Source organism: Lagopus muta, chromosome 3 (assembly GCF_023343835.1).
Source record: "Lagopus muta isolate bLagMut1 chromosome 3, bLagMut1 primary, whole genome shotgun sequence".
NCBI classification, from domain to species: Eukaryota; Metazoa; Chordata; class Aves; order Galliformes; family Phasianidae; genus Lagopus; species Lagopus muta.
This window is the reverse complement of record NC_064435.1, coordinates 51,530,363-51,552,282: the sequence shown is the minus strand read 5'-3', so window position 1 is coordinate 51,552,282 and position 21,920 is coordinate 51,530,363. Positions and strand designations below refer to the sequence as shown.

The window sequence follows — 21,920 nt, the reverse complement described above, 5'->3', positions numbered from 1 at the left end:
CAAGCAGTCAAGACTGCATGACTTTAAAGCCATTTTTAATGGTTTAAAGAATTAATTAAAATTTACTTTTTTTTTTTTTTTAATGCCCTCTCTAAGACATGTATTTTCACATAATATGTGTAAAAGTGGTTTTGTAAATAACAGTTGTTATTTGTTCTTACTTTGTAGGGCAAGTTTTAGAATACAGATGTTGAGTGTATCACCAGACATATAGTTTGTATTATCAACATGCCTCCTTTTATCCAAGTGTATTCATTGTTTTTTCATTAGTTAAAAATGTTCCCCACTGAGTAATGCCTACTTTAGACAGAAAACAATTCAAAAGGACAGCACTGCATATACGCAAGGCAGAAGTTCATGTTTCATGTGAGCGAGCTTGTGTTAGGTAAAAACGTAACTTGGCCTCCTGTGACAATTCTCTCCGTAGTTGGCATGAAGCTGAAACAGCCAAGCACCATCTGGAGGCCGTTTTCTGGGAGCCTCCTGCTCAGGTCCCAGGAGGGAAGGAATTGAAAACCTGGGACAGGGCAGAATGAAGAAACCAAGGGAGATACTGGGTAGCCTTCCTCAGCATACCTCTTTAACTTCATTCCACAGCAGATGTTTCTAAGCAGGAGATGAGAGGATCTAGGAAGCCCACAGAGAGGAAGATGGTTACACACTAATGAAGGAGGGCCACAATGATGCCCAGAAAGCTGGATCACCTCTTCTATAAAGAAAGGTTGAGGGAACTGGGCTTGTTCAGCTGGAGAAGTCTCTGGAGATATCTCACTGCAGCCTTTCAGTACTTGAAAGGAGCTTATAAGAAAAACAGAGGCTGACTTTTTACAGTGATACGGAAAGGGGGAATGACTTTAAACTAAAAGAGGGGAGATTTCAGTTAGACATTAAGAGGAAATTCTTTTCTCAGAAGGTGGTGAAGAGCTGGCACAGCTGCCCATGTAAGCTGTGGTGTCCCATCCCCAGCGGCACTCAAGGCCAGGTTGGATGGGATCCTGGGCAGCTGAGCTGCTGGGGGGCAGCCCTGCCCACGGCACGGGGTGGGACTGGGTGGGCTTTGAGGTCCCTTCCAAACTAAGCCATTCTGTGATTCTATGAAATAATCTGATGAACAAGAATGTAGCTTCATGATGTGTATCAATGGGACAAAAAACATGCACAATTATTTTGGTTAAACAGATGACAATACTCAGTTTTTTGCCATTTCTTTTGGGCAATAAAGGACACTACAAATACAATGAACACTACAATAAAAATATCAAAACATTAGTACCAAATTTGTCCGGTACTATATTTTTTAGTGCATTGGTCAAAATGCTGTGCTGTTAGCAAACACCTCACACATGCACATAAGGGCCAATGGTTCTAGCAAAGATTAATAATAAAAAAAAAACAATAATATTCCAAATAAATACTTCGATTGATACAGAACGACAGCACTACATCCCTTGAACAATTTCGGCTTGCAAAGTGAAAACAAGTTTAAAGCAACTAAACTCTTCAACACAGCAAAGCTGCATCTTTAAAAACATTCATACTTTAGAAATAATAGAAGTAAATCTTTAGGAAGAATTTTTAAAGTTTTTCTCTGTTCTGGGAAAAAAAAGTCTTCCAACCATATAAATGGGAAAACAAACTACCATTTCTTTTTTTTCCTCATCTACAATTTTGAGTGGCAGAGTTCAGTTCTGCAGCCAACTAAGTCAGATTGTTTTAAATGACCTTTCTCACCCACTGTTTTGTAAACCTTCTTGGAAACACATACACTGATCTTAAAAAAAATAAAAATGAGAGAAAAGCCTGCTTAAATTAAACCTTTAATTTTGAGCTAAAAGCAAATTCTGCTTTCTTGGGTACTTCTCTAAAATAAAGTAACAATATTGGCTATTATCAATGCATCATTGTACTAATTTTGAACACATATCTGTATACTTATATTTTAGATAATTTGTGTTTGGACACAGCTGGAGTGTATTTTTATTCAAGCTTAAAGATGCCCAATTATTATTTTCTTAAAACAAACCTGATGATAAACATGCTCATGCCAATCTTCTACTGCACATAATTATAAAAAAATTAATTTCCTTTCCCAGTGTCTCTAAATGCCCAGGAAACATCACTGGGACATTTTCCTTGACATAATACAGCATTCAAATTTTAGAGAAGTGAACGTGGAAACTAAGATAAAGAACAGCAGTAATACAATTTAAAACAAATTACAAATACTACCAGATGCAGCAAAGCCTCCAGGCTACCCACAGTTCTCATTATTCAACTATTGGGCTAAGACGGTCTTTGTATTTTTGTGAAGGATATACTTCCTTTCTGTTTATTTCAGGTTACATAAATCCCAGATGAGATCCAAGAAGGACATTTTGTTTCTTCCTCCATGTTTCCATCAGTGAGAAAAGATACGATTATTTAACGCTCATGATAATACAGGTGCAGATACAAGAGGTTATTTAACATACTTGGTTTTATGAAGACAAAACACTGGAGTACACCGCATTTGCTCTCATTTCAACCCCTAAACAACAACTTAGCTAAGCTCTGAGCTAACCCTCAGGCTTTTTAAACATATACATCAGATCGTGTATACATCACATGCAAGTGTGCACCTGCTACAGCAACTTTGTAAAGCTCGTGAAACTTCAGAAGTTTTATTATTGAGCATCTTCAGAATGGTCTGACTCTCTGAAACTCCTATCGTGAGCAATTTCCTCTTGAGCCAGCCTCACACTATGTGGTTACAGCCTACAAACAAAGACAGGCTGAGAGACACAGTGTTAAGATTCCCTTTCGGACAGAGATTCTCCTAGCTTACAGAAGGAAAACCATCACACATTCTGCTCAGAAAGGCAGCGTGCTCTCTCACACTCATCGTGTTGTAACTGGAAAAAATAAATAAAGGCTAATAAGGGAATCTTACTGGCACATCAGGCAAAACTTTCACCTGAAAAACTGCTGTGGTTTGTTTTTGTTTTTCAGTTAATCTATTTAAAAATGAATTACCATAGCAATGATTTAGGAATGTTGGAAGGTTATTCACTGAAATGACTTAATAAAACGTAACTTAAGAAGGTGTGAGTAAGGCACCAGAGGTCCTTCTGGTCCACTGTGCTTCCTCCAGCAATGGGAGCCCAATAGGAGAAAGACAAGCCCAAGACCCCCAGAGAGTGTGCCAATTTCCTTGAACCAAACCATGTTTCTACACACTCAGTAGCCCTCAAATGACTTCTGTGAACTTGTGCTGTCTCCCCCAAAGGCCGTGACAACTTTACAACACAGCTTCACTTTTACATGCTGCCACTGACATGGCATGGACTGCAACAATGCCCTACTGTCTTTCACATTACTAGCATGTCTTTTATGGCCTAGCTGTCGTGCATGGGATTTCTGCATACCTATCCGTCATGTTCCTAGCAAAGATCATACAGTAACACAGAAGAAGTGTCCTGCAGTTATTCAATGAAAGAAGGGAAGAGTTCTTGTTACATGGGACTACAACAGCTAGGAAGTCTTTTGTACACTACAGTTCAGATTAGTTAGTTGCTTTTGAAACACATCAGACTAAGCCTTACAGCTTCTGCCCACCAAGTTAAGTTTAGGCATGAGCAAAGGTGGTAGTGTTTATTTATCCAGAGGGCAAGGGTGAACAAGACAGACCTGTTCTTATACTACCCAACCTCTGCAAGAAGTAGCAGGCAGCAAATCACAAACAGCAAAATTAACACAGCATGGGGTTTCTCTGAACATGCAGATCTTCACTGGCTTCTGGTCTGACCTTAATCTCTGACTGTAGATGCAGGGTGGGAAGATTTAGACAGCATTCACTCTCCCATTACATCCTACCATTCATTCCTACCTCCACTTTCATTTTCCCCATCTTGTGTCACTCCACATGTTAAACTGGGGGAATGGTCCACATTCAGAATAAGCTCTCCCATCCACTCAGCTTTGCCAGGACACAGCTGAGGGTGTGCTGTAGGTACAAAAATAGGAAACCAGAGTGGACGGAAACAGGGGAGGCTGTCAGTGGACGGAGGCAGGGGAGAAAGAGGAGGATAGCTCAGCCTGGCTGCACAGCTTGAACAAATGCTCATGAAACTGCACCGTGTTTCTCAGCATGTATGCTTAACAGCAGTGTGATTCAGATTAGCCTAAAAGTATGAAACTTGGGGAGAAAAACAATGGATGTAAGAGGAAAACAGGTATTATATACACATAAGCAACTCAAAAAAGGTAAATGAACTAGGCTGCCTGTCAGACAGTAAAATACCTTCCAGGTTAGAAATCCACATCATCAGGTCCCAACAGGAACTCACTCTAACAACACTGGGAAAACCTGCCCAGAAATAGTATACACTGATAGAAGTCAGCCAGTCAGTGAGTACATCAAACAAAGAGTACTCAGAATAAAGGAACTCTCTTGCTGGGAGCAAATGCCTGGAATTCCCCTTGCACTCAAGCTAACTGTCAGAGGCAGGACTTTCTCCTCATTATATCCCCAAATTCCAGAAAGCAGCCCTTCATAAACTGATTAACAAACATTCTGCTTCACATTTCCCTTTTGGTGTCTGAAAGCATGCAAAGCAATGTATTCTTAAAAACAAAACAAAAAAACAAACAAAAAAAGAAGAACCTTGCCTAATTATACTATATGCAACAATTTTTGTTTGTTTTTTAAAAGAAGGAAAATGTAAATGAAAAGAAACCTTTAATTTACTGCAAACTCTTAAGCTTCTACCCTTAACTTGGGTATACAGCAAGTTCACACCTGTTGTGTAAGCATGGATCAGGAATCAGTATGGGGCAATGCTCCTAATCATTAAGGAACAAAAATAAAAATAAAAAAAGTTGATACACCTTTCAATGTGTTCATACTTTAAATAATGGTACTGCTGGATGTATTTCAACATCTTTCTCTCCTTAAACGTTCTCCATTAGGAAAATAAGAAACTAGCCCTAACAGAAATACAAAACGCTTCTCCTTTCTACAGAATTTGGTAAACTGATTATGATAAATAATGAAAACTTTTTTCACAGATTTATAGCTATCTATATCTATATCTATATATCAGCCTATACATATATATGGCTTGGGTTGGAAGGGATTTCTAATGATCTCTGTCCTTAATTCCTTAAACTACTTGCTAGCAATGTCAACAATTTTGCTAGAGCTCTTCTTTCAAACCTCCCCTAAGTATCTCAGTATACAACATATACTCTCAAAGTGACAGCACTTACCACAAGATCCACACATGGACCTTCCTGCTGCTAGAACAGGGAGCTGTCACCGCTGCTTCAAAACTACTCACCTGACACCTGGGATCAGGAGAACTCAGCATTAAATGCCTGAAACTGGGCGTTCATATCTCAGTGTATCTGGAAGATTGTGATTCCTAAAGTCACTGTTACAGAACATTTTGAAAATGCAGACCTCTGTACAAAACTGAAAAGAGGAATCTTCTGCTTTCCTCTAGTTCATTTCCTTCCTCTAAATAGGTAGACTGCTCCAAAGGTAATGCCTCCTATTTATTTCCATGGAAACTACAGCAGATACAAATAGAATAATAAATGCTTGATAGAGAAGACTCTCAACTACAAAACACTGTTATTCAACAAAGTCACCACCATTAGCTCTGCATTTTCATCCACAATCAACAAGAGCCTGCGTGCCTCACTCACACAAATCTACACCAGCTGAGGTAACCCACTGCTGCTGTTGTCACTGCCGAAATGCACCACCCACTGTCTCACTGTGCTCACATCCACCAGTTGGTCTTCACAAACATTCAGCAAGCATCAATGAATGTCAGCAGGTGCCGCTTTGTCCACATGGAGAAATCCAATGACACTCCTTTGCTTCACACGCACTTCCACGTCAGACGCCATTCTGTCAGACTGCCCCTTGGGGGCCATCTGTCACATGGCAGCACGTATAATGGAATATTGGTGGTGGGGTTCAACCTCTACTGCTGTATCACCAACATCTATCTGTGATGTCGTGGGCCAAAACAATAAAATAGCAGGCTCTACTTTTGGAGCAGCCCTTGTAGACAGGCACAAGAAGACATAATTACAGCTTTTAAAATACTGAAAACTGTATTAATCTCCCTTTGTCATTCAAAACAGAGTGTTCTTTTCTCAAGAGTTTCCTCTGTTTCCTTAGTCTCTCCTTGTTCTTGATGCTCTGAAGAACATAAGAAAAAAAAATTGGATTTTTTAATTTGTTTTTTGAAGTTCAGTTCCAACTAGGATACAATATTCCAGCTGAGGACTCACTAACGCCAAAGAGAATGACATAATTAATTCATGTCTCTTTTGTAATTCATGCTTTGTTAATGTAACTCAGAATGAGTTAACTCATTGTTTGTGGTCCCCTATTACAACAAAGAATTTTTCCCATACTACCAGCAACTATTCTGCATCCCAGGTCTTCTCCACCCCTTTCCTAGCAGCCTTCTGTTTGTTCCTGAGAGGCTGTCAAAAGGGGATCAGCGCTCAACCTGCTGGAAACAACCATGCTTGACAGACTTAAATGGTATTATCAAGATCCAAAGGCAATTTGCTGTTCTAAATTCTCTCTGAAGAGTACGAGTCACAAGGACTAACAGAAAAAATATGAGAAATGAGGATGGACATTTTAAAAAGAAGGAAAGCCAAATGAAAAAGTATTTTAACAGTAAGACTATTTCTTTTCTAGTAACCACTCCTTACTATTTCTGCTCCTTTAATCATAATCTACAACTCTTTTTTTTCCCACAAACCTCAAGTGCTGAATCATGTAAGACCTAAATTGACCTAAAAATAACAAAATTCTGCTACTTGCAGCGTTTCCCCAAGGGAGATCAAAAAGTTCAAAACATTTTCTCTCACTGACACACAGGGACTGCAATAAAGCAAAAACAACAACAAAAAAAAGGGCATCCTGATCTTCTAAAATATTCTTATGAGAAGGGTTTCAAACAATGATCTTCCTTTCTGCTAAATTAGACAAATCATAAGGAACAATTAAGGAATGATGAGCAGATTTGAAAGCACAAATGTCCTTTGTGGTACTGTAAACACTGTCTCCAAAATCAGGCTGAAGACCAATTTTTTTTTTTTTTTTTTCCATTTTAAGAAAAATAAAGTGTGTTCTCCTTCTGCACAGAAGAAAATATTAGTCATGGTTAATAATTTAAAAAATGCTTTTTCATAAGGGACACATGGCAGCACAGCAAATGTGAAGACATGTCACTGCCATCCAGAGGGACCTAGTCAGGCTCAAGCAGTGGGCCCAGGTGAACCTCATGAGGTTCAACAAATCCAAATGCAAGATTTTGCACCAGGGTTAAAGCAAACCCCCCCCCTTACCAATACAAGCTGGGGGATGAAAGGATTGAGCACAGACCTGCTGAATAAGACCTGTCGGTACCAGAGGATAGCAAGCTGGACATGAGCCAGCAACATGCCCTCACAACTCAGAAAGTCAACCATACTAGGGCTGTATCAAAAGAAACGTGGCTGGCAGGTGAAGGGAGGTGATCCTGCCACTCTACTCTGCGCTGGTGAGGCCTCACCTGGAGTACTGTGTCCAGATGTGGAGTACTCCGTATAGGAGAGACGAAGACCTGTTGGAGCATGGGAAGAGACACAGAGGAGAGCCACAAAAAGAATCCATGGAACGGAACACCTCTCCTACAGGGACAGGCTGAGAGAGCTGGGGCTGTTCAGCCTGGAGAAGAGAAGGCTGTGAGGTGACCTGATAGAAGCCTCTCAGTATCCAAAGGGGAGCTACAGGAAGAAAGCGTACAGACTCTTTAGCAGGGTCTGCGGTGACAGAACAAGGGAAAATGGTTTCAAGTTCTAAGAGGGTAGATTTAGGTTAGCTATAATGAAAAAGCCTTTTACAGTGAGGGTAGGGAGGCACTAGATCAGGCTGCCTAGCGACGTGGTTGGTGTCCTGCCCCTGAAGACTTCAAGGTGAAGCTGGATCAGGCCCTGGGCAAGCTAGCTATGATGTCCCTGTTAACTGTAGGGGATTTGGACTAGACGATCTTCAGATGTCTGTTCTAACTCTTAAGGATTCTGTGGTTCTATATGACAGAATAAAACAATTGAATGCAATGGATCTTTTGAAAAAAAATAGTCAAAATACGTTACAAGGTCACACTCAGGTCACACCTGAGAAGAATAAGGGTAACTGTCATTAATGGTAGCCTTTGGGCTGTGATGGTGTTGTTGCAGAGACCTTCACACGTATGCCTCTTACCTGCAACTGTGTTCACATTCTCTTAGAATTATAAGTCGTTTACTCTAATTCTATAAAAATACAAAAACAATTCTATAAGAAATATCAAGACAGTATTTATACACTACTGTGTAAACCCACAGTGTACCTACACCTTGAACATTGTGAGCAGCTACAACCTTAAATTGCAAACAGGGCCTGGTAAAAGTCAGAGAAACATGGAAGGGTGAGAAGAATGAGCAAAGATAGGGAAGGAGTCCTGCGAGAGAACCAGTTAAACAGACTTCTTAAGCTGAAAGATAAATATTTGGAGGGATATGGCGTGTAATGAGGAGGACAGTGTGGAAGAGATGAAATAACAACACGACAAACCAGAGAAGACAGACTGGCTTAAAAGAGAAAAAAAATATTTTGAGTGGTACTTCCTCACACATACAACACAAACTTAAAACTAGGTAAGTATTTAAAATGCCAAAAAATACCTATAAATCCACGGGGACTAAGAGAATAAATGCAGGAAATTTTACCATGCCTATTGTACGCTTGCCCCACTCTTACAGTCTTTTTCCAGTGCTGCTACTGGCCATCATCACAGATGAAACTCAGTGCTACATGAACCCGTGACCTGAGCTCACAGTTTTCTTATGGTATTATCAAGCTTTGCAAATCAATTTAAGGTAAGTTATCTAAGATCCCATGCATGAGCCCCTCCCTTCGGCACACAAAGTTATGCTGGTGCAGCCTACAGTTCTGTAAGCCTTTTAAAGATATTATTATTAGAAAAAACACAATATGAAAATGAATCACAGTGATTATTGAAAAGACCTACTGTTCATAGCTTAATAGCATCCAGAGAACTGTCACTTATCTGAAGAAGATTTTGCTTATTTCAAGTTTTGTGCCAATCTCTAACCTACACAAGTTTTCCCACCCCCATGAAAATCCATAAAAGAGCTCAACGACCTCCCAAATATATATTTAACATGAAAAAATGATTTGCTGATTTTGTTTTTCAGTTGAAAGTGTTTGTGACTTTGGTATTAATATCACTGCATAACCGGATATTCAGCTGCAAGCACACAGAGCTAACAGTACACCAGCAAGGCATTTAAGTCCATCTACACGCACACATTTAAGCATTTGCAAAACTGGACTGTAGTTAACACAAGATTTTAGGATGAGCTCTATTTTTGTGGACCATTCTACTTCTTGCTAGGCTTTCATTCATCAGTGAGAAGAATCAAAACCTGCTCTGCAGAACTTAAGGAAAAGCACCAAATTTGATCCTTTATATCTGCAGAAGCAGAGAAAAAATTCTTGCAGATTAGATTTTCCAAAATACGCATTGCTACTTTCCTCTAGTGATATATTTAATCAATCAAATTATTTTCCAATTGTGATTTCTGAGTAATCATGATTCCCTGACTAATTATTATTTTTGTCTGTAATATACCCACACTGTTGTTTGTTGGTTAGATTTTTTTGCTTTACTGTTGTTACAATCTAGAGAGAAAGTCAGCAAATAATAACAAAGACTAAAATGATAATTTTCTTTCTAAGAAAGGAAAAATAAAAGCCCTACTGTTCAACTAAAAGTGTGTTGTCCCAAATACTTCTGTCTGCTCTTCCCCAAGGAAAAGGCAATGCTGGCATTAAAAAAAAGCAAACCAAAACAAAAATGAAGCGCAAGATGAAGTTCAAGTTAAAGGATGCCTTTCTGCCAGAAAAAATATTCTTATCCCAATGTTCAAGGTCTACCAAACTCCACCAGGAAGCCTCACTGTTCTGTAAGACCTCCTAAAAATCTGATGATTAATGATATGCTTGCAGGAACAGGTGGAAATACATGATCTCTTCCTCTCTCTAACAGAAAAATAAAATAAATGACCAGATATTTGTAGCATAAGTGCTTTCTATTTTTGCTTCCCTTCTGCCTTTTCATTCTGACTTGGGCTGTGAATTCCTCCAAGCAGCTAGCCCAGACCCACAGTGCTCCGGAACTGACCTCCAGGTCCCACTGCTAGTCCTGGCCAGCTCCAGCTCTGCAGGCAGAGTTGATGGCTGTCTGCAGAGGAAACTGAGGTTACACTTCTCCCTGTTTTACTTTACCATTCTTTGCCTTTTCATGTTTTTCCTACCTGACAGTTCTTAAATTTGATATTATTTAGCTGATATGAAAGAAAGAACGTGGGTGTAAGTTAAGAAAAGAATGATCTGCACAGCTCTGTCACTTAACATCCTATGGAAGTGAGGGTGGACGTGATCAAAAAGCGTTCACCAACTTAACAGAGATAAGAGGACTTGCGTATCTTTAGCCTATTTTATCTTGCTAAACAATTTCACAGTTTCAAGCAGTGGGATAATTATATTGCATTAAAATATGCTTAAGTCTTACTGACAGCAATAAGAAAACTCAAAGGGAATGAACTGGCAGGAGTGTCAGAGAACGTTTACTTTTAAAAGATTTAAAAGGCAAAGTTCATCTCTAATGTCGACATAACGGATAAAGATTCCAATATTCTTCTTGCCTAAGGATAAATATTCTTTCAAAACATCCAACACAGGTCTTTAAAACAAATTCGAGTAGATTAATTACAAGAGTCCACTTTAAACCAACTAAAATTAATCTACTGATTTAAAGTAAGAAAGCCTAATCTCCATGCTTCATATGATAGCTGGCATGTTTACAACCAGATGCAGCTCTGTTCCGAGAAATCATTGCAAGACTTTCCAAAGTAAAAGACAATATAAACTTAAAACCGTATTGTACAAATTACATCCTTAAGAAAAGCTCCTAGAACTGGAATAAAACACTTGAATCTTTTAACAGAAAAAGCAAATGAAATTAAATAGGTGGCAGAACAAAGATCACAGCTGTAACATCCAGCAAACTGCAAACACACATTGTTCTTGCCACTCATCTGCTTTACTGCCCTATTTACATTTATCATAAAAAGCTGCTTCAATATGTGAGGGGAAAATATAACACTATATAATACTTCTGTGTTTTAAACTTATTTACTTCATTTTAGGCAAGGGAGGCACAGAGTCTTCATACTGCTGAGCTCATTCTCTATTCCTCTGCTGAAATTGGTGCCTTCCACAAACTGAATATCCAGTATGCTGATGTAGACTACATTGACATTAAGGGGATAATCCACTGTTGACCATAAATACAATCAATCAATGATGAAGCCATAGAAATGATGGAAGAAAAAAAAATCTGCTAAGGTCTACGCTGGCAGTGCTTAACACTGTTCCAGAAACTCCAGTTCGAATTTCATCACATGCTGAAGAAAGGGCATGCAGCTCAGATTTATGGCTGCTGTGCCAATGAACACTCACTTCTTTGAACCTCTAAACAATGACACTATTATTGCATGAGTAGGTGATATCTTCTGGTCCATAGGTCTCTCTGGCTTCAGTGACAATGTGCATGCATGTGATTATTTATCCTTAACGTGTACTTTAATTTAAACCATAGCCACGAAAATAAAAAGATTCTCCCTGACTAGTAAACACATTGATTTTACAAAGCACTCAAAAATGGCAAGAGCCATCATCAACAAGTCATCTTCGGATTAAGAGATTAAAAGAATTAATTGATAATGAGAAGAACTGTTTAACATATTCCACTATGTTTACAGTTTCACTGACTGTGATGGAAAATTTGTTTTAATGCAGCTTATAAATAATGACAATTCATCAAATATTTCACTGCCCTTCCTCTGAAAACTGCCACTTGTAGAAGTCTGAAATGTCGTCATCATCCTCAGCTTAATTGGACAGTATGTCTTCATTAAGCAGTGTGGTTACTCTTTGCACATATTCATATTTAGCTTCATTACAATGCGGTTTTAACTACATATGAGGGAACAAATAAGTTCTTGCAAAGGAAGATGCAGAATCAAGATCAATCTGTGATAGAGAGGCTGTTAAGGCTGTCCTTCAGACACCAGACAGCAATGCCTGTTCTTCAACACCTTGCAGTCTGAGATGGAGGACTGCTGCCACATGCACAGCTTACAGAAGGCACCAAAGCAGCTGTCAAGAGTTTGGGAACGAAGGCAAAACAGCAACCACAACTGAAAATACATCCATGTTCATGAAAATACATGAAAATACCATGAAAATACAGCCATGTTCACAGATCTGTGGCCAGTGCAAAAGCAATGGTCATACAGGCTTTAACCTCTCACTGTCACCTTTTTTTTTTTATTATTTAAAATTAGGGTATACACTGAAAAACACCTGATGAACAAAAATATTCTGAGGCTCATAAATGATCATGTAATATATTTTTGGTTCTGTGATGAAAATCAGTCACTCCTACTTAAAATGATAATTGGAGTTATTAGTCTTCCAGTTGCCACCAAATCAGTATATCTAAATGTAGAAGTAAAAATATTTTCATCCTTATAAAGTGCTATGGAAGTATATAAAGTTTTCAGCTAAAATTGTATCGAAAAAACACAGAATATAAAATAAGTATGTGACTTGCTGCTGGCTTGACTCTCAAAAAGCCCCCAATTACTGAAGCATTCACTGAAGTAATACCAGTAAATACCAACAATTCTGAAGACTACATAAGTTTTAGTACTGCAGAAGTTACATAGGGACTAATAAAATTAGATATTAACTGTTTCTTTTCACAGTGAAAGTCTGTGTCTCATGTGATGATAATAAATAAGGCAAGTTGGGTAAGAGTGAATGCCACTTCACTACCTGTGAAATCAGATTCACAACGTAAGGTAGTAAACATTTAATTTGGTGTTACTGTGATAACACAGGATTGAACATAACACTGCTGTTGATTCATAAGCAGCACTATTCATCACCCTCTCTTGAGTAATTGTTTTTTCAGACTGAAATTCATTATTTTTCATTGAAAGCGATGTAAAAACATATTCTAAAAAAGACAAACATATACAAGAAAAGCAAACATATGATACTGAGATAGGAAGAGCTAGAAACAAACTCAGAAACGAACACCTACTCTTTATTTTTTCTGAATACTGCCGCTCATTTGCGATAATACATAGGACTTCCTATGGCTCCCAGTCTCCGTCTTCATGCTGTTGGCACAAGAGCTAGAGTCTATTCAAACCACTCCAATTTTAAGCCCTAATTGTGTTTTCAGTAAAATCTGGGTATTTTTCAAATAATTAATATAAAGAAATTAAAGACAATTGTGGCAGATATTTATAATTTTACAGTTCCACAATACCTTATCACTTCAAGAAGTTGTTTGTTTGTTTTTCAACACTGCACTAGACTCGTTTGCAATTTGAACCCCATTCCCATTTTCTGGTTCTGCAACTGTATGGCTAAAGTAATACTCTGTTATTTCTGAAAGCACTTCTGACTGACCAACCCATTAGCAGCAAACTTAATCCTTCAAGAGAATAGGAACAAGGCAACTTGTAACATCAAGGTATTCATTTGATTTCGGGTATGAAATGTTTACAATTTAGTACTTGAACACTGACTAATCAGGACATCAGGGATTCAGCTTAATGAAAACCAGACACACTTCCATGAAATCTGTATGCAAGCAGGTATTTCATACTGAGGGAAAGGTGTCACAGGGCATCAGCAGAATCTGCTCTCAGCATGAAAAGAGCACAACTTCCATATCTGCTGTTAATTAATCGCATGCATACAATATCAAAATGAGAGCTACTGCAGAAAAGAAACGTTATCTCTTGCATAACTGCTACTTCTCCCTGGTATCCACTACTTATCCATATCAGTCTTCTTGACAATATTAGTCTTTGCGTGAAGAACAAGGAGTTGCCAACGACTCGGTTAGCATACACAATATCTGCAGGTGCTCTTCTTCGACAGACTTCTTCCTTTGTATTTGAAGTTGTTCATTCAGGTTAGTAATAACACTGTTGTACCCACACAACTTAATCATTACCTGGCCTTCTAATTCTTTTCCAAGTTTGTGAATATAATAACAGCTGAAGAACCACCAGCACGCAACTGAGACCAAGAAAAAGGCAAATGACACTGTTTAAAAATCTACTTGATTCTTAGAAGTTAATTTGGAATTCAAACTACAGTAATGTTAACCATCACAGGTTGCTATAAAAACCTGTGGCTGTTCATCCTACCCTAAATGATAAACAAAGCCCTGAAGTAAAAACCTAACTGAAAAATCAAATGAAGCCACTGGTGGCAATATTCACTGCATTCTGTTTTTTATACATTTTCATGTAAAGCATGGTATATTTTCATACTCCCGAGAAACATGGAAATACTGCAAGTTATTTGAAAACCAAAAATGAGGTGAGATGATGTGTGTTCTAACTCCTTTGGGCTCCGTGAAGTACATGTTACAGGGAAACTTAAACACGTTGTGACCAAATAGCATATTGAAGTCACAGCATTAACTGTGCAACTGAAGGAAGTTTAACCATATATGAACCTCATTTATCACATTTTTCATCTTTTATTTAAGTATTTAGTGTCAAGATTTTCTGGTACCTAGAAACACACTTCAGTAAAATCTCCAGTTTCTTCAAACACAGTGACATGTTCTGTGTAAACCAGCAATCACCATGCACTAGCGTCAGTATGAATTTGAATGCTACATCCAAGAAGGAATGCCTAAGGAAAGTCTATGCAACTTCCAATAATGACCATCATTTTATTTCTTTCTCCTGTTTTTACATTACAGAAACAACATCCTCGTTTTTATTAAGAAAATGTGGAGGAAAATTCAAGTCATGAAAATGAACTCAAATGATTGTATCTAAAAACGCAGAGCAAACCACAGGCCAGCTGAATCTGAAGCACTTTCCCTGTCAATGCCTTCATATTAACATCTCACTTTTGAAAGCTGAGTTTGCCTGATTGATGAGATAGCTTTACATATTACTTTTAAAACCAGCGATCTAAAATGAGCACAAGGAACTACATTTGCACAATTCAGTGTTTCATGAAGGTTTAACAATATATTTTGTTAAAATATTCTTCCTAGAAACATTCTTAGCAAAGGAAAATGAGTCCTTTGACAAGTCTCCCCACACCCCAAATAACCAGATGAAGTATCTGCATGTTTTCTACTAAGCAAGTGATTCACATTCACTGGTGACTAGTTCATATAGGCAAACGTTAGAGTACACACTTTGATCGTAGCTAATTGACTGCCTGCTAGATACATACATCAAACTGACCACATGAACCTGATTTGAAAGAATACAAAGTTAAAGGACTTAAGCACCATGCAAATGCCTTGCACTCACAAAATTGAAATACTTCAGTGAAGACAACTGAACTTGAATACACACGCGCTTACATAACACACCATGTTTTTCCACAGCTACCAGCATAATATGCCCTTAATATGTTCACTCTGTTCCACAAAGGACAAAATAAATCCCCATCAATAAAGGATTAAAAATGGCACAGGTCAATTCCTGTTAACTTTAGTAACTATCAATCAACACTTTGCCAAAAACAACAACAAAAAAATCTTTCCCGATGTGCTGTGCATGCTTCCATTTCAGTTTTAAAGCCTTTCTGCTGATTCCACTCTGGAACACGGTGCTAAGTAGTAATTAGAAGAAAAATTATCTTGACTCCTTTTACGAGTTCAAGGAAGAAACTACAATGGACACATGACCTACTCATGTTTATTAACTTCTTAAAATATACATATATATCAAACCTTAAATGTTGTTATTTATATAACTAGACCGCACCCATCGCTTGGCGTATTTCGGTAAAAATTCCCCAGTCCTTTAACAAAAGTAACAAAAAGCACCACACAAATCATAATGGAAATCAAGAGACCTTTCATTTTGTTTTATATGAATTAGGTAAATCATAAGGTAGCAAATCTAAAAAAAAAAAAAAAAAAAAAAAAAGTAAAACCACGGGGGGCAATTTGCACATTCTTAAAGCAATATTAAAATGTTGTAAAGAGGAAAAAATTTCTTTATCACTACAAAAGTCAGCTGTTTGCCTTACATTTTGTAGAGACCAATGCAACTAAAAGACCCAACAAACAAAACCCCAAAATACAGATTAAAAGTAAAAATGTGAATCTCATTTTCAGTCAAGTTCTTGGAACTTCCATTGTGAATTTAAATTAGAATATGGCTGTACCCACAGGAAATCAGTAGTTTCAAATCCACTTATTTTAAAGGCCAACTCCCACAATTAAACACGTATTAGTTAATTGGTATGCAATTTAAGTTTGCATATCCAAGCATACCCGATGTGCCACAAATACACTTGAATTAGTGCACAGGTATTGGCCATACTGCGCCTTCCATGAAACTGCATATCATCAGCTGCCTCTCTTTAAAGACTTGTGATACAGTGCATTCATTTTCAAATAAGTTTGATGCAGAATGTTTAAAATACATCTCAAACTAAAATGCAATGATTTTTAAGACAAAGATTTACATGACTAATGACCTAAAAATAACACACCTGTAATTTACATTGCAGCAACAGAGGCAGCTACCTTTCACAGCTCAACACCATCCATATTGTTAAAAATCCTAAAATTACCTCTTTCCTCATTCAAAGAAAGAAGGGTCCCATTTATCACGTTTTAGAATGCTCCAACATTTATCCTTGAAGCAATACCTGAGCTCTGCTTAAATCAGCTTTTTTTTTTTCTTTCTTTTCCTCCTTTAGACTTGCTTTTAAATACAGATAATAGAATAGCAAGTACTGAATGAAGACGGTTAAATACCACACGGGTTTCTCTGGTTCAGAAGGCCTCATTCCAAATCAGCAACGCTTAGCGCAGAACGCTTACTGTTTGACTGATGATTACTATCCGAGTATTTCTTTTTTCATTTGCCCTTGTACCAAAACACTACTTGGGTTGAAAGCTATTTCAGCTGGAAACATAATTTTATTTTAAGTTATCATTAACTTAAACTGGAGTAGAATCAAGCCCTGAAGCACAATAGCACATTTTTTTAAAAATCTGTCTTGCTCACACATCTTCCTGGAGAGAAACAGCATGCTAAAGCAACAGGAATTAAAAAAGAAAATCTAGCCCTTCTATACATTTTACACACACATTACCTATGAATGGCACAGAAAAGACAACAGAGAGGAATAGATGAAACTGACATATAAAAGCCATTTACTTCTAAAACGCGATCAGATTTGTCTTCCTTTTTTAAGCTTGCACTGTTTTTTTTTATTTTTTATTTTTTTGTTTTGCTAAGACGTATTTCAAATAACATCAGTTTCATCAGAAATCCTACTTAATTAAAAAGCAGTATTAATCATTTATTTTTGTTTTTTACTTTAAACCAAAATTGACTTTGAATCAAGATTTCAAATGAATTACTACTTGCTTCAAAAGTCCCTGAGGCCCCATTCCTTTTTTCCCCCCCCATGAAGAATAAGCTTTTCACTTCTATGAGGTATCCAACAGTTAGTTCAGTCGGCCCACATATAGTTGGCTTCTCTGAAAAATGGAGAAATTTTTCAAAATCATAATTAAAAAAAATGCTTCTCCAATGTCACAGGAAGTCCACCTTTTATTTCTCCCCCAGAAACTCAGAAAAAAAAAAGTACTACAGAGAATTGCAAAAGATATATGTCACCAGTTATTTTACTCAAATAAATAACATATCAAAGCAAAAAAAAAAAAAAAAAAAGATGAAATGAGCAAAAATGCCTCAGAACCGAAATATGTACAGAAGGCATATTTCATGTCAAACTCAACTTCCATTTCTAAAAAGAGTTTCTCATTTCTACTAACTTGCATCAACCAATTGAGTAACTATGCCCCATGTGGGAGTACCTTACAGTCGTTTTCTTAACATCTGCATTCTGTGTTAAATTCTAACTGAACAAGATATCTGATATTTTTTCTTTATCTTGAACCTTCAAAGTGGTAGCTTTACCAGAGGCGAAACCACGCACCAAAGAATATGAGTCATATAATAAAGAAACGACTCTTCCCCTTCTCCTTCCACCCTGGAGCTATAATAACCTAAAGACACTGTATTGTAAATGGCTTCTTTGGTAATACTAATAGCACGAACAACTCATAATCACGTAGCCAATAAATGAAGATTTTTTTGTAGTCCTTACTATATCTGTAACAAATTGCTCTTGATACATACTGATACATGCATACATATATATGTAACTCTAAGGTCAACTTTAAATCGTGCTACTAGAAATATAATTTTCAATAATATTCACGTCTGTGCACTTGCTTTCATATCATGCACAAAATGCAGAATAGATTACACATTTTTTCCATAAACAATAATGTAAAAAGCAAATGAAAGACATCAATTCGAGTTAATCCAAATGGTACCTCTAAGTTGTCTCAGAAGAGTAACCTCTATACAGAAATCCCTCCTTTGCTTACAATTCCATATCAAAAGATGGCAACGCTCACGTGCAATGAAACCACTGCTCAGGCCAACTACAATAAACAGATAAGGAAGCAAACCACCTTGCTCGACCACTGTTTACATGAATTTCCGCTCTGAAGTGCAATAATATGGAAAATACTACTGGGGGCACTCCATTCTTTTATTTCCTTTTATATCGTTTTCTGCAGGCGAACCGTAACTCCGCAGACTGACACCCAGCATTTATTTCCACATAGGAAAACAGCTTTTGACAGTCTTATCTGAAGCGTCAGTAGGTACAACAGCATCAGAAATATTAAAGAGAAGAACTGGACACAAGAACAGCATTTACAAATATCTGCAAATAAATCAGCAACAACAAACTAACGCTGAAAACAAACGCTAGAACAGGTGCAACCACCAAAGCCTTGAAGGAAAGTTAAGCCAGAGGTAATGCTGGCACGAGCTCTCCTCAGAAGCATCTCCCAAAAAGTAAAAGAAAACAAGCCACCAACAAAGCAAACAATGCATCAGCAAGTCAAAGCTAAGAGACGCATTCCCCCTTAGTGCAGAATAAAGCTGTGTTTCTCTTCTTACCTGTGTATAGTCAAAGTCAGAAAGAGGAGCTATGCTCTTGATGTAGTCCATTCGAAATTGGTTTTCTGGGTTGGCCAATGGAACTGGGGGTATTAAAGTGCTCATAGCTGAAACTATAGTCTAGAATTGGATAAAACAGAAACAAACACATTAATCTGGATAAATCTAAGATGCGGGATCAATAGAAGATAATCCAATCTGATCAGCAAAATAGGATTTCTCTCTGCACAATCTTAGAGAGCACAATTCTGACCATTTCCGCTACGCCCAAGCATTTAAGAACAGTATAAAGTGTGTTCTTACCACAATCGCATCTTTAACATTTTTCCGAATATCCAGTATTTTCTGTTTCTTTTCTCTGCGTTAAAACAGAAAGATTAACACTTTGAATTTGATTCCCAAAGCACTTCAGTCACTCGCACCTATTTTTTTTTTTTCCCCACTGATTGTTTGTTTATCTGCTTTCCAATCGCTATACCAACAAACTGAAAACAACAGCAAGGCAAATATATCTTTCTGCTTATTCCTTTTCTCGCACAGTACGAAGAGCAATGCCCATTCATCCCTCACATTTTCTTAAACCAGAGGATCGCAGCCACATCTGCAGAGCCTCCCCTGACGGAACTGGAAATCATTCTCCCGTTTTATTCATTTCCACGGCATGCTGCGGACATTCACTAAACGAATAATGCACAGCTGAAAGTCAGCAGATATCTGAAATTAACGCTATGGATTAATTGTGATTTCCAGGAAAGGGTGCTTGAGAGAGAAAAATGATGCACCCTCAGAAATCAGGGTGATTTCTAACAAACGTGCCAAATTAGTTTCAGTTTTACGCTAAGCCAAATACCGGAAAAACAGCAGCCGCTGTCATCCTGAATGCGGCTTGACATATATTTTTGTATTGCAGACAGATGCAATATTGAGTTATTTGCTTCTATGTAAAAGTAGTCGCCATGTTGTTGCTACACAGGGCCTGTCAAGCGCTGCAGTAGCAACAGTGTAAGGTACAGCGAGGGGGCCACGCACAGAAACACAAACAGGCAGCAGCAGCAGCAGCAGCAGCAGCGATTTCCTTATTCTCGCTCCCCTGTCCCCCTCCCTCCCCAAAACGCAGCGCCGAGCCACCGGAGCGGAGGATGCGGGCAGAAATTTCCCGACCTCAACCAGCTTCCAGCATTTAACGAAAAACAAGCCCCGGAGCGCCGGCGATCCTTACTCTGAGTTGAACCCATTGACGTGCAGGATCCTCATCTGTTTCACGATGGTGCTTTTCCCCGACTCGCCGGCCCCTGCAAGAAAAGGGAGAGGGCGCGCGGTGACACGCGGGCCGGGCTGCGGGCGCGCAGCATCTCCCACCTCCGCCGGCATCCGCGGGTCGCGGCGCGCCCGGCCCGGCCCTGCGCGGAGCTCGGGCAGCTCTCTGCCCCTCCGCCCCCCCCCCTCCCCCCGTCTCTGCCCTGCCCTGCCCTGCCCCGCCGCCTTACCCAGCAGAAGCAAGCGGTGCGTCGCTTTGTAAGCCAGCCGCTCCTTCTGCAACTGCTTCTCTATTTTTTTGTTGGCTTCTCGCTGCGCTTTCTCATCGATACGCTGATCCTCCGTTTTGCTGTTGCCCAGACACCCCATCGCCGCCGCTCGGGAGGGATGTCAGGCTGCTGCCTGCGCGCACCGGGGTCTTACGGGGGGAGAGGGGAAGGGGGCGGCGAGGAGCAGGCTTTAAATCCCGATATCTCCGCGGCGCTCTCTCTTCGCTTCTTCCCCCCGCTTTGCTCAAATAAAATGGTCTCTGGCCGCTCTCTGATCAAAACAGAGTTTGTTTGTTTTCCTCCCCGAGAGGGATGCGAGGGGCCGAGGTGGCCGTGCCGAGCCGGGAAGGGCGGGGGGAGAGACCCGCGCAGCAACGCCTAACGAGCACCGAGGGGAGCGGCGCGGCGAGGCGAGGCGAGGCGAGGCGGGCTCCTCCTGGCAGCAGCCCGGTGCCGCTCTCCCCGCTCCCTCCCCGCCGCACGCGCGATCCCTATATTTCTCCGTGAAGGGCTATTTTTGTCTCTCGAACTCAGCACTGCCTCTCCCTGCCAGACCAGGAAACGGGCAGCCCGCAGCCCCTGCGCGCGGGGAAGGCGGGGGAGAAAGGTGGGAGCCGGACCCCGGCACCTGAAGCCCCGCCGGCCCGAGGCCTGCCGCCTCCGCGGGGCCCGCGCCCCCGCGCCCGCCGACCCCCGCAGCCCCCGGCCCCGCCGCGGCCCTCGCCCGCCCGCCGGCCCTGCCGCCGCGAAAACCTGGAGCTGGCATCCGCCGCCCGCTGGAGGCAGCCGGCGCGTCGGCCCGCGGCTCCCGGCCTCCTCCTCCCGAGGAGGCGGCCGGCCGCCCCCCGCTGAGCCCGCCCCGCCGCGGGAGCGGCGCCCGTAGCACCGCGGCCCCGACGACGCGCGCCGCTCGGAGAGCCGCGAAGGCGCGGGAGCGGCGAAGGAAGGGTGGGCGCGGAGCCTCCCGCGGCTCGAAATACCGGCGCCCTGAATTTCCGAGTACAGCTATTCCTCCAGACTGCCGAAGCTGCGCTCCCGCTGTGGAAGCGCAGACGATGAAGGAGAACAGGCAGTCCTCCACCTGTGCTTGCCTCTGTTTTCAGGAGGCACTATGGCACCCAGGTGCCATGTACCTGTGCTGATGGCCCTGCTTGGTCTAGAACATGGACACTCTTTTGTTCTCCTCCGTGCTGCTCCTCATTGCTGTTT

General features: G+C 40.1%; 1 protein-coding gene across 2 annotated transcripts in view; it reads right to left on the bottom strand.

Moving 5' to 3' along the window:
* The window catches only part of GNAL (G protein subunit alpha L), a 111,645-nt gene extending 90,068 nt beyond the window's left edge, over positions 1 to 21,577 (bottom strand). The window contains exons 1-5 of one of the 2 annotated variants that reach the window (XM_048939154.1): positions 21,465 to 21,577; positions 20,673 to 20,982; positions 20,405 to 20,477; positions 19,489 to 19,543; positions 19,186 to 19,305 (exon numbers count right to left, since the gene is read on the bottom strand). In XM_048939154.1, coding sequence (XP_048795111.1) covers positions 19,186 to 19,305; positions 19,489 to 19,543; positions 20,405 to 20,477; positions 20,673 to 20,811 — 387 coding nt within the window. In that variant the 5' untranslated portion in view covers positions 20,812 to 20,982; positions 21,465 to 21,577. Of the gene's footprint in view, positions 1 to 19,185; positions 19,306 to 19,488; positions 19,544 to 20,404; positions 20,478 to 20,672; positions 21,384 to 21,464 lie in introns of those variants that run through there. The other variant, XM_048939153.1, reaches the window with a different exon arrangement.
* Between the last annotated feature and the right edge of the window lie 343 nt (positions 21,578 to 21,920).